Source organism: Tachysurus fulvidraco, chromosome 2, assembly GCF_022655615.1.
Source record: "Tachysurus fulvidraco isolate hzauxx_2018 chromosome 2, HZAU_PFXX_2.0, whole genome shotgun sequence".
In the NCBI taxonomy this organism is placed as follows: domain Eukaryota; kingdom Metazoa; phylum Chordata; class Actinopteri; order Siluriformes; family Bagridae; genus Tachysurus; species Tachysurus fulvidraco.
This window is the reverse complement of record NC_062519.1, coordinates 24,345,326-24,357,080: the sequence shown is the minus strand read 5'-3', so window position 1 is coordinate 24,357,080 and position 11,755 is coordinate 24,345,326. Positions and strand designations below refer to the sequence as shown.

General features: G+C 36.8%; 1 protein-coding gene across 1 annotated transcript; it reads left to right on the top strand.

Annotated features, from left to right (window-relative positions):
• Positions 1–5,080: 5,080 nt before the first annotated feature.
• LOC113657761 (retinol dehydrogenase 7-like) lies at positions 5,081–10,234 on the top strand. Its single transcript, XM_027169789.2, has 5 exons — positions 5,081–5,231; positions 6,894–7,208; positions 8,757–9,015; positions 9,116–9,279; positions 9,384–10,234. Exons 2-5 carry the CDS (start codon positions 6,896–6,898, stop codon positions 9,605–9,607), a joined length of 960 nt encoding a protein of 319 aa, XP_027025590.1. The 5' UTR covers positions 5,081–5,231; positions 6,894–6,895; the 3' UTR covers positions 9,608–10,234.
• Positions 10,235–11,755: the final 1,521 nt, after the last annotated feature.

Here is an 11,755-nt window from a genome sequence, read left to right as displayed (position 1 = left end):
GTGAGGCAAATGTGCTAACCACTAAGCCACCGTGCCCTCCTCACTCAAGTTTTATTCAATCTAAATTTTATATACAATACATTTACTAGACAACCTTATCCAGAGTGCCTTACATTTTATTTCAATGTACACACCTGAGGGTATAATAATGAGGAATGTGAGGGTGACACAACTGAGGGTGATAATGGAAATGTGCTTTAAACCATTTTTGTGTGTGTCTGTTTCTGTCCTGAGGGCTTAACCTATGACAATTTGCTTGCAAGGCCTGATGTTTGAAAATTATGTCTGTTCTAAAATGTAAGTACCCGAGCAAAGCCTTTAGTGTAAAACTAACTAAATAACTAACTAAATAAATACATTTAGCTTGAATTGTCTAATGTATAACACTGAAGAAAACATTCCACAATTTATCGGTTAGACAGTGAAAGTATTTTTCTACAAAACAGCACAAAACGGTATTGCATTCATTTTATCACCTACTGTTTATTTACACCAAATTCTTATACCGTAGTTCACATGGTTTTCGATATGAGCCTCAAGTCAGGTGTGTTTATTTATTCATTACCACACACAGTCTCCTAATAAAAGATGTCAGATCTGGATTGCAGAGTTAAACCCCAGGTGTGTTACACCTACTTCTTTTTAAAATAGTACCTCACAATATTTTTGGGTCTCAGTGGGTTTGCTGTGTGAGCATGAAGACAGAGTTGAATTCCCTGATGTCCATTGACCCGAGCACCTGTCCTGTAGTAAATGTTCCCACTCTCTCCATGTACGATCCAAATCATTTCCAGTGTAGAGATTTTGGCATTTGAGATTTTTTCAGCTCTTTGTGTTTGTCTATGTAAGTATTAGCTGCTACAATATCGGTCTGTTGAACCTTTATCTTAACTCAGATCAGTCCTTTCTGTATAGCACAAAGCTTTGTATATAATTTAAGTTTATATAACATGGACAGAAAGTCAGACTGGAGACAGATTAGTGGTGTCTGTTAGTGTTTGGAGCACACCAACACATTGCCCTTTTTCCAGCTCAGAAGTGAGCTAATGGATGGTGAGCTAATGTAGGGTTCCTAACATGAATCACAGCATGAAATACCTTTTACCATAAAAGATTAACGTATATTATTGAATTTCAAGCATTAACTACATTGTTTCTATTTCAGTTTTTAAATACAGGGAATATTGAGTAAATAACAAACATTGGTTTCATATAGAAAAATATGTAGAAAAAAAATGAAAAAACTAAAATAAAAATGCCACTACATTATTATGACCATCATTAAAAAAAATCAATAATTACTGACTCGTTCACCTTTTTTCTCATGACCTTCTTACAATGCTTTGTGTTTAAGTCTATTTAAAAGTTTAAGGCACAGTTATATACATCTGCTCGAAATGTAATCAGACATGATTGAACCACATAATGAGCTCAAAAGCATTCGTACTGTATTTATATAATGTTGCAGGTCTAGTCTGTAGCAGGACATTACATTTAATAGTATTTATATCATGGGAAACTCTGTGCCAGTCTGTCCATATTCATCCCTGACCTTGTTGCATATTTTCTCTTTAACGCATTCAGTCTCTGATGTCTGTATATATATATCTATAACTCCTCCTCACATGTTGCATAACTGTTGATTGTGGACTGTTGTGCATTCAAATCTGCATGTTTCTTACACTACATCTAAACTAACAACTAAACTAAAATGTTTAGTTACATAAAAATAAAGTTATATAAAAAATAAAACATAGAAAACAGAATATATATATATATATATATATATATATATATATATATATATATATATATATATATATATATATACATATATACATATATATAGGTAATATTTAGGTTTTAATGCATTGGGTGTTGAAGAGCTCTATTCAGCTCATCTGGTGTTGTTTGGTCAACATCTTTCCTGTGCCCAGCTGCATTATCTAGGACTTTGTTGTGAGGAAGTTTTATTCAGAAGATGTTAAGAATTTTCATAAAATGAAACATTCTAGAGGGTGATTTGGCTTTGTTAAATAAAAAACATCAGTGTATATTTACATGGTATTGTACGAGATCAAGGAAAAGCACAGGTGCTATTTGCCACTAATCATTTATTCTCTATTTGTTCTCTTCACTTCAGCTGTTAGTCACTGTACCAGTTCATTCTATATTTCCAATAAGGAATGCTATATTTTGCATTCGTTTTGATGCATATTGCGCATTTTCTGTTAAACCAATAAACCTTATTTCACTACTGAAATATTACTGTGTCCTTCAGTTTTTTGATAGATCAAAATTAAATTGCTGATCAAACACACAAATATTTATAAATGAAAATCATGGAAATTGTCAGGGGTTCCTAAACTTTTGCATATGACTGTGTTATTCATGATTATCCATGAATCCATGCAAGATTTCCGGCTTGTCCAGAAATGCATCTGTCTGGCAATCCACACTAGCATCATCAATATGATCACTTAGGTCCTCCAAGTGTAATAATAGGACACAAATCAGACTTCACATGATGCACAGATTAGCATATGATCATAAAGAACAAAGAATGATGCCTGAGTTTGTCACATTTCAAACTCACTGAGTTTGTGAGTTTGTGCCAAAACATTGCAGGGCACACACACTTTTCCAGAGATGCCAATCAACCTACCATGCATGTCTTTGGACTGGGGGAGGAAACCGGAGTACTCGGAGGAAACCCCCGAGGCACGGGGAGAACATGCAAACTCCACACACACAAGGCGGAGGCGGGAATCAAACCCCGACCCTGGAGGTGTGAGGCGAACGTGCTACCTACTAAGCCACCAGCTCAAGAAATTAAAATGCAGATTACAAGCATGAAGCTTGCTTTTCCACATTTGGTTCCCATTTTCAATACCCAAGGGGTAAACAAATGGTGCTGTGGAATTTAACTCCACATACACAGGAAGTACTCAGAAGAGTAAGAGGTATGTATTTAGATTTAGAAAAAGTGGGTTTTCAGTACAGTACATGACACATGTCATGAGAATATTTATTTTAGAGAAGAATGATATGATCACTAAATAATTTGCTATAAACATATGGTTATCAGCTTGGGATTCATACAACTTAACAACACATTATGTCTGTTATCCACATAACAGTGCAATACATTTTAATATTCACAAGTTAAACTGTTGTCATCTGACTGGAAACTACAAAAGCACATTAAAGAAAAAAATCCCCATCAGTGTATCCTTATTACAAAAAAAAAATCCTTATTACAAGAAAACAAAACAAATAAAGGATGTATTTCCAAATCCCAGCATTCATACAGATGGAAAACTGGTCAGACATTTTGTTGTAGTTGTTGTTGTTGATCATGATCATATTAGAGCCACATAAAACCACTTAATGTAGAACCTGCATCACAGATGCATCTCAGGTCACAAGGATGCATTTTTATAATAAGAGCCTGACGGTATTTTGTAGAACAACATTTTCACCCCAGACTGAAATTATTTTACAAGTTCTGGTCATATAATTAGAATATCATCAAAAAGTTGATTTATTTCACTAATTCCATTCAGAAAGTGAAACTTGTATATTATACTCATCCATAACACACAGACTGATATATTTTAAATGTTTATTTCTTTTAATTTTGACGATTATAACTGAAAACTAAGGAAAATCCCAAATTCAGTATCTCAGAAAATTAGAATATTGTGAAAAGGTTTAATATTGAAGACACCTGGTGCCAAACTCTAATCAGCTAATTGACTCAAAACACCTGCAAAGGCCATTAAATGGTCTCTCAGTCTAGTTCTGTAGGTTACACAATCATGGGGAAGACTGCTGAGTTGACAGTTGTCCAAAACATGACCATTGCACAAGACACAAAAAGTCATTGCAAAAGAGGCTGTCTGTTCACAGAGCTCTGTGTCCAAGCACGATAGAGAGGCGAAGGGAAGGAAAATATGTGGTAGAAAAAACTGTACAAGCAATAGGGATAACAGCACCCTGGAGTGGATTGTGAAACATCTCCCATTCAAAAATGTGGGGGAGATTCACAAAGAGTGGACTGTAGCTGGAGTCAGCTTCAAGAACCACTACGCATGGGCTTCAGCTGTCACATTCCTTGTGTCAAGCCACTCTTGAACAACAGACAGTGCCAGAAGCAACTCGCCAGTGCTAAAGACAAAAAGGACTGGACTGCTGCTGAGTGGTCCAAAGTTATGTTCTCTGATGAAAGTTTCCTTTGGAAATCAGGGTCCCAGAGTCTGGAGGAAGAGAGGAGAGGCACACAATTGATGTTGCTTGAGATCCAGTGTAAAGTTTCCACAGTTAGTGATGGTTTGGGGTGCCATATCATCTGCTGGTGTTGGTCCACTGTGTTTTCTGAGGTCCAAGGTCAATGCAGTCATATACCAGGAAGTTTTAGAGCACTTCATGCTTCCTGCTGCTAACCAACTTTATGGAGATGCGATATGCCAGACCCAACAATGCAGAAGAGCTGAAGGCCACTACCAGAGCAACCTGGGCTCTCATAACACCTGAGCAGTGCCACAGACTGATCGACTCCATGCCACACTGCATTGCTGCAGTAATTAATTCAAAATGAGCCCCAACTAAGTATTGAGTGCTGTACATGCTCATACTTTTCATGTTCATACTTTTCAGTTGGACCAGATTTCTAAAAATTCTTTCTTTGTATCGGTCTTAAGTAATATTCTAATTTGCTGAGATACTAAATTTGGGATTTTCCTAAGTTGTCATTTATTGTCATCAAAATGAAAAGAAATAAACATTTGAATTATATCAGTCTGTGTGTAATGAATGAATATAATATACAAGTTTCACTTTTTGAATGGAATTAGTGAAATAAATTTAAAAATTTGATATTTTAATTATATGACCAGCACCTGTGTATATACTGTCATTTATACCCATTCAAGTTCTCCATAAACTCTTGCACATCTGAGCAGATGGTAAATTAGTGTGTCTCAAAAGGAATAGTGTATATATGATGACAGAGATTTCTTCTGGAGTCACATGGATATTGGCCTCTTACTTTACTTTATAGCGTTAACCTTAGATATTGCTTACATGCGTGCGAGTGTTGATCACGTGGCACGCAGCTCTGCGCTGATTGGCTGTGGAAGTTCGACTCTGCCTTTTGTATAGATAAATTGTTTAGTGCTTAGTTACTTCCTCCTGTGAAGGGTTTTACTTCTCATCCCAAGACACCGCAGGTACGTGTTTGTATTGGAGCGAAATGAATCCATATGTATTCACTATTTATTTAAATAGAAAGCATTAAACTGACTACGCATGCATTTATTTTAATCAGTTCTATCCTGCGCGTGACTTAAAACTAATGCAGTAAAATTGCATGTATTATTAATGATCAGTTGTTGTTGTTGTAAAGTGTGTGTGTGTGTGTGTGTGTGTGTGTGAGAGAGAGAGAGAGAGAGAGAGAGAGAGAGAGAGAGTCTTTTTAACCGAGGTGTGTAAACTGTGTAGATTCTATTCCAATCTGACCACGTGCCGTTAAAATTGTAACCAAGTCCTTGTCATTTATTTCTATTTCATTTCTATGCAATTTGATTTATTATCATTGACCTCCAGGTTCCAGTGTCTACACAATAATAATCGTGAATGTACTAAAATAATCGTTGGTGTCATTATTATTATTATTATTATTATTATTGTTATTATTATTAATAATAATATTATTAAGAAACGAGACTGGAAAAGTCATTAATGCAGTTCTTCAGCATTAGTTTTACTCAAGATGCAAATGATTTGTTTCCTCAAAGTGCACTCTGGAGTCTATAATGTCTGTTACTCTAAGCAAACTGCACTGCACTGCACTGTGCCCTGTAATAACCATCCAGAGATAGCACTGTGCATATCGTTCCCCTCCCTAATCCTTTTCTGCACTGTGGCCTCCATTCAAAGTACTCAATGGCCTAATCTGTTATTAGTTGTTCCATTAATAATGTTAAATATTAATTGTGTGCTTGCTAAAGTACTATAAATAAAACATGTACAGTAGTCATATACTGTATTAATCAAGTGCACCACAAAACAAACAATTCAGTGGAGTGGAAAAAAAAGACATTGTGCAATAATTGAAACTTTTAAACTGTGGATTAAAGAGCAGCTTCTGAAAACACTCATTTGAATTGTAGCTTTTGGGTGTTTTTTATAATTTTTTTTAAACAAGGTTTGGGAGTTCATATCTTTTGAGCTTGAGCCCTGTGGGGTTTTTGTGTGTGTGTGTGTGTGTGTGTGTGTGTGTGTGTGTTTTGTTTTGACACTTTAACTTAAATTCAACAGTTCAGTCACTTATGATTTAGGGCTCTGAAGATCAGCTCTGCAATACAAAGAAACAAGGATTTGCTCCATAATAAAATAATATGGCTAGTAATGAACATTTACTATTTCGTAAGTAATTAGTGATTGTGATGACAGATTTTTGCCTGATTGAAAATATGTAATCAGTCAAGCAGAACATGTGGCAAATACAAACCCCCCACAATTACTAACAGGCAGTAGAAGACTGTGGCTTTGGATTTGACCTCTGGCTTGGTTTACCTATACATTAATTTAGACATACATTTTGCTGTAGCATAATATTGTTTTGTAAACTCTTAGGTTTGCCTATATGTGGTTCATAATTGGATTTGGAGACAAATTCAACAGTAAAGATAATTCGGCTGTAAGTCAAAATTCATAATTATTTCTGATGAGTGACCTACAGATCTTGCAAATGTGATTGACCTGAGTGCGATCTGCAGGACAATGCAATGCTGGCTGGAAGTTTACAGAGTTGCACTCAATGTTAGGAAACTGTAGCAGGATGTTATGTGAACACAAATGACACACCCAAACTGCTCCTTTCTGTGCAGCAATGTGGATGTATATATTAGCTTTGGTGATCCTGTACTATGTGGTGCGCTGGTTCCGTGAGCTGGAGAGAGTTCCAGACCGAGGGAGTAAGTATGTTTACATCACTGGCTGTGACTCCGGCTTCGGGAAACTGCTAGCATGCCATCTGGACAAGTGCGGATTCTGCGTGGTGGCAGCATGTTTTACAGAGAAAGGTGAAGAGGAGCTGAAAAAGTCCTGCTCAAGCCGATTATCAACCGTCCACCTGGATGTCAGAAAGCCGGAAAGCATTGACAAGGCCGCAGCCTCTATCAAGGAGCTAGTGGGTCAGAAAGGTGAGGAAAACCTATGGAGCTCTTCATTATTATGAGCATTTCATTACTACTGAAGTTAACATGGCATAAAACTGTAAACGTGTATCGTTTCATAATCAGTTTAAATTTAATTTTAGGGCTAGATATATATGTACACATGCAGTCAAAGTTTTGTTACTGTTTTTTCAATTTACTCCTTGCCTAGCTTTGTGTTACATATTAATTATTTTTGTAACTCCTACATGAATCATAAATGTCAGTGAGATTCTTCTCTTTGGATATATAATATATGGAGGTTGGGGTAAAGATGGAGGGTTTATTTGAACCTATTTCCACTTATATTTTCTAGAGCCTTTAAATTGAACCAGTTCACAGATGTTTAAACAAAATGTTTAGAAAGCCTTTGGCAGTCCACGCTTACCATCTGCTTTAATGGAAACAACTGCTGATTTTATGTATGGATCTAATCAGCCAGTCATTTGGTAGCAGCACAATGTAAAACACCGTGCAGATGCGGTGTTCAGTGGAGAGGTTCAGTTAATGCTCACGACAAACATCAGAAAGGAGAAAAATGAAAGCTTTCGGTGGCTTTAAACATGGCATGGTTGTTGCTACCAGATGGGAGTATTTCAGAAACTGCTGATCCCCTGGGAGTCTATAGCGTTTACACAGAATGGTTAAAAAAAAAAAAAAAAAGTTAGGATTTATGTAAACACCAACTGAAGCTCTTAATCTGCATGGTGTTTTTTATTGTGCTGCTGCCAAATGCTGATTAGATGACTGAGGAAATGAGCAAGTGTACAGGTGTTCATTTTAAATTGGACAATCAGTGTCCATACAGATGGGTGACGTATGACAAGACATGGCTCTGTGTTGCTATGGGGACATATTTGTACTCAAGTGTTGGGTCCAATAAAGTTTTATTTTTATCCTAGGAAGAAACGTTAATATCCTGACGGGAGGATTTTTTTTTTTATGCTATGGCTATCAAATTCAACAGATCTAAAGCCAGTTGAACAGCTATTGGGGTTTTGGACGGATAGTTCAGACAGGGCTCTGATCACTGGTCATCACACAAGTATAGTTCCAGACAGTTGTAGAATCACTGTAGGACTTTGTCACCCTTTTGTTTATGTGGTTGTGTGTATGTTTGTCTCACATCTCCAAAGGGTTGAGGGTTCAATTCCTACCTCCACTCTGTGTGTTTGGGGGTTTGCATGCTCTCCCCATACTTTGATGGTTTCCTCCAGTTACTCTGATTTCTTTGTCCAGCCCAAGGACATGTGTTGTAGGCTGATTGGAATCTCTAAATTGATTATAGTGTGTTAATAGGTGGGTGATTGTGCTTTGTCTTGGGTTGGAGTAGGTGTCTCCCCTGCATTGGGATAATCTTCAGGTTCCCCGTGTTCTCCTGTATTGGATAATCGGTACAGAAAATGTATGAAAGATAATAGAATGTTTTAATGTGTGTGTGTGTTCTCAGACAGGTTCTGTGTTCTGAAGATCATGTCCTGCAATGAAATGAGGTAAACATCCACAAAAGCGCTAAATCTTTACTGTGTTTGGCAGGTCTGTGGGCCGTGGTTAATAACGCAGGGGTCTCCATTCCATCGGCTCCCGTTGACTGGTTGACCCTGGAAGACTACCGGTCCATGCTCTCTGTCAACCTGGATGGAGTCATCGGTGTGACCCTGAGTGTTCTTCCTCTCATTAAGAAAGCCAGGGGACGTGTAGTTAACGTGGCCAGTGTTTTTGGCAGGATCAGTCCAGTTTCAGGACCCTATTGTGTGTCCAAATATGGTGTGGAATCATTTAATGACACCCTCAGGTAGTGATAATGTGGCACTGGTATTTTTCTCAGACTTTTCAGGTACAGTATGTGTTGATATATTGTGACAAGATTTGAATGACATGTTTCTGTGATTTAGGATGTCTATGTACCCATTTGGAGTAAAGGTCCTATGTATTGAGCCAGGTTTCTTTAAGACCACTGTGACGGACACCGACACGATACTCAGAAACATTAAAATGCTCTGGGAACGATTGCCGAAGGAGACCAAAGATGACTACGGACTCGACTACTTAAGCAAAGGTATATTTGGATAGATGACCAGTTCAGCGTTTAATAATGAGGTATTACACTGTGTAATTATACATTCATGTTAACCGTATGTTTCTTTTTTCCTGTCTGTCCAGTGGAATTAATGCTGGAACAGAAGTTCTCCAAGATGCCAGACAGTGACTTGATGAAGGTTGTGAACTGTATGGAGCATGCCGTCTCAGCCGTACGCCCTCGTACCCGGTATTCCCCTGGCTGGGATGCAAAATTTTTCTGGCTACCACTTTCTTATGCTCCCACTTGTATTTCTGATTACCTGCTACTTAAAGACAGGGTCAATCCTGCCAAAGCAGTGAATTAGACTAAGGCTGTCAATTACAGTAAAGTCTATATTTGGACAGTTTTGTTCTCTAGCAAGGATGGAAAAACCAGTAACCTAGACATCCAAGAAACATGTATCTATTTGTTAGTTTCTGTCATTAGATGGGGGAGAGTAGATTTAACAAGCGGAAAAAATAAACGGATGAATAAACAGTGTTCTAATAAATATAATTCCTTCATTCAATTGAGGTTTCTCTTGATATGTTTGACATTATGCATTACCTCAATACCGAATTTTACTAGGTGTAACAGAAAGGAATGAGATAATACTGACAAACCCAAGCAGGAAAATGAGCCTAATAATAATATACGTGTTTGTAGTAATGCACTGCAATTGCTAACTAGCTCGAGTTAATGTTACATTTTAGCCTAGCCTAGTTTTAGCCTAGTTTGTTTATTATTTTTTTTATGATATCAGTTATCAAGCCCTGTCTGTATTTCCACTATTTCAGGGCACTTAATGAAACATTATATGACCCATCACAAATTAATATAATCCTTTGTAAACTTCCAAGTGTTTGATTATCCTCCCTGATAAAATCTACTTTGGGCTCTGAAACAGTGTTTTCTGGAATTTAAGATGGAAAATAAAAAATACGCATGTGTACATTTCTGTAATTATTTGTTTGGTATCAATAAAAACAAGGACAATTTCATCTAATCTAAGATCTGCCTATAACATTCTGATCTTTAAGCCTACTTTTGGATTGAAGTTCAAACTTAGAAAAGTATATTTTATAATAGCACAAGAGCAGAAACAAAACTGAACCTTTTTACTTTAGTTCTTTCACAGTTATCCAGTAAGATCAGGTTTCACTTACAAATAACTTTGACCTGTTGACATGATACATAAAGCCAACGTGTCGAAGTGTGTACACTGCTTCTTTTTATCCTTTATCTAAAAGAGAAAGAAGTTTATTAGGGATCATTAGAACGTAGTTTTACAGGCTTTCGGATTGTGTAATACTGTTCACAAAAGATTAACAATAGTGCTTTGGCACTAAGATCTACAATGATAATAGCACATTTTTCTAACTTTTTACACACTTTACATCTGGAATTCTTCCATGTTCTACTTTAGTCTTTTGATTCAGTCTGAAGAATGAAGTAACTGCTCTGTATCACATCCAGATGTGGAAAAGCGGCAGTGTTATATAATGTGTGTGCAGCTAGAATAGCTGGAGAACTGAAACATTATTAAATAATATTCCCTCAACTGGTTCACACATTTACAGCATTTGGCAGACACCCTTATCCAGAGTGACGTACATAAGTGCTGAAATCTCCATCATTGGATACATTAATGCTGGTTCACTGGGTTACATGCTTAAGATACCATGAGTTTAAAACATTGTTCAAAGTTACAATGTGTTAAAGGTTTATAAATGCATATATATATATATATAAATGCAAAAGATAGGGAAAGAAGTGCTAGTTGAAGTTAAAGTGAATAAGTAGGTCCACAATCACCGTTGGAAAATAGCCAGTGACTCAGCTGTACGGACCCCTGGGGGAAGTTCATCCAGAACAGAGAAGAGTCTTGTATACAATACCTTTGCATAAGTCTTCACTTACACTGAAATCTGTTAAATTATGTTATGGCCTTCCGTTATCTTTTTTGTACTTGTTCAGTTAACCCTTTGTGTTTGATCATAGGATAAAGGTGATCAGTCGGAATAATTCGTCTGATCGTGTTACTTTACATCTACTGTCATTTTTTTTTGTACCACTCAAAATGTGCCTTTAGGTTCATAATGAGGGCTCTTTTAATACATCTGTATTATAATGTTGACACAAAGTTTCCACAGTAATACCAGAAAAATGCAGGATATCACTCTGCAGTAAAAAACCTAACACGTGTCAGAGCACTAAACTTCATGGGCATTATGAAATCTCTACTGCTGGCCTCCTACTTATATAAACTAACAAGATATACAGACAGCAGGAAGTCCTGACACAAGAGCACCACTTTGTGGACAAGCAAAGTATTCACTCCCTTAAACATTTCCATATTTTGTGGTGTCACAACCTGGAGCAGAAATTAACTTCATTGCCATTTTAACAACACAATAACTTAAGATTTAAAGTCTTCTCTGGGATGTCTGCATCAGTAGTGTATATCTGTACA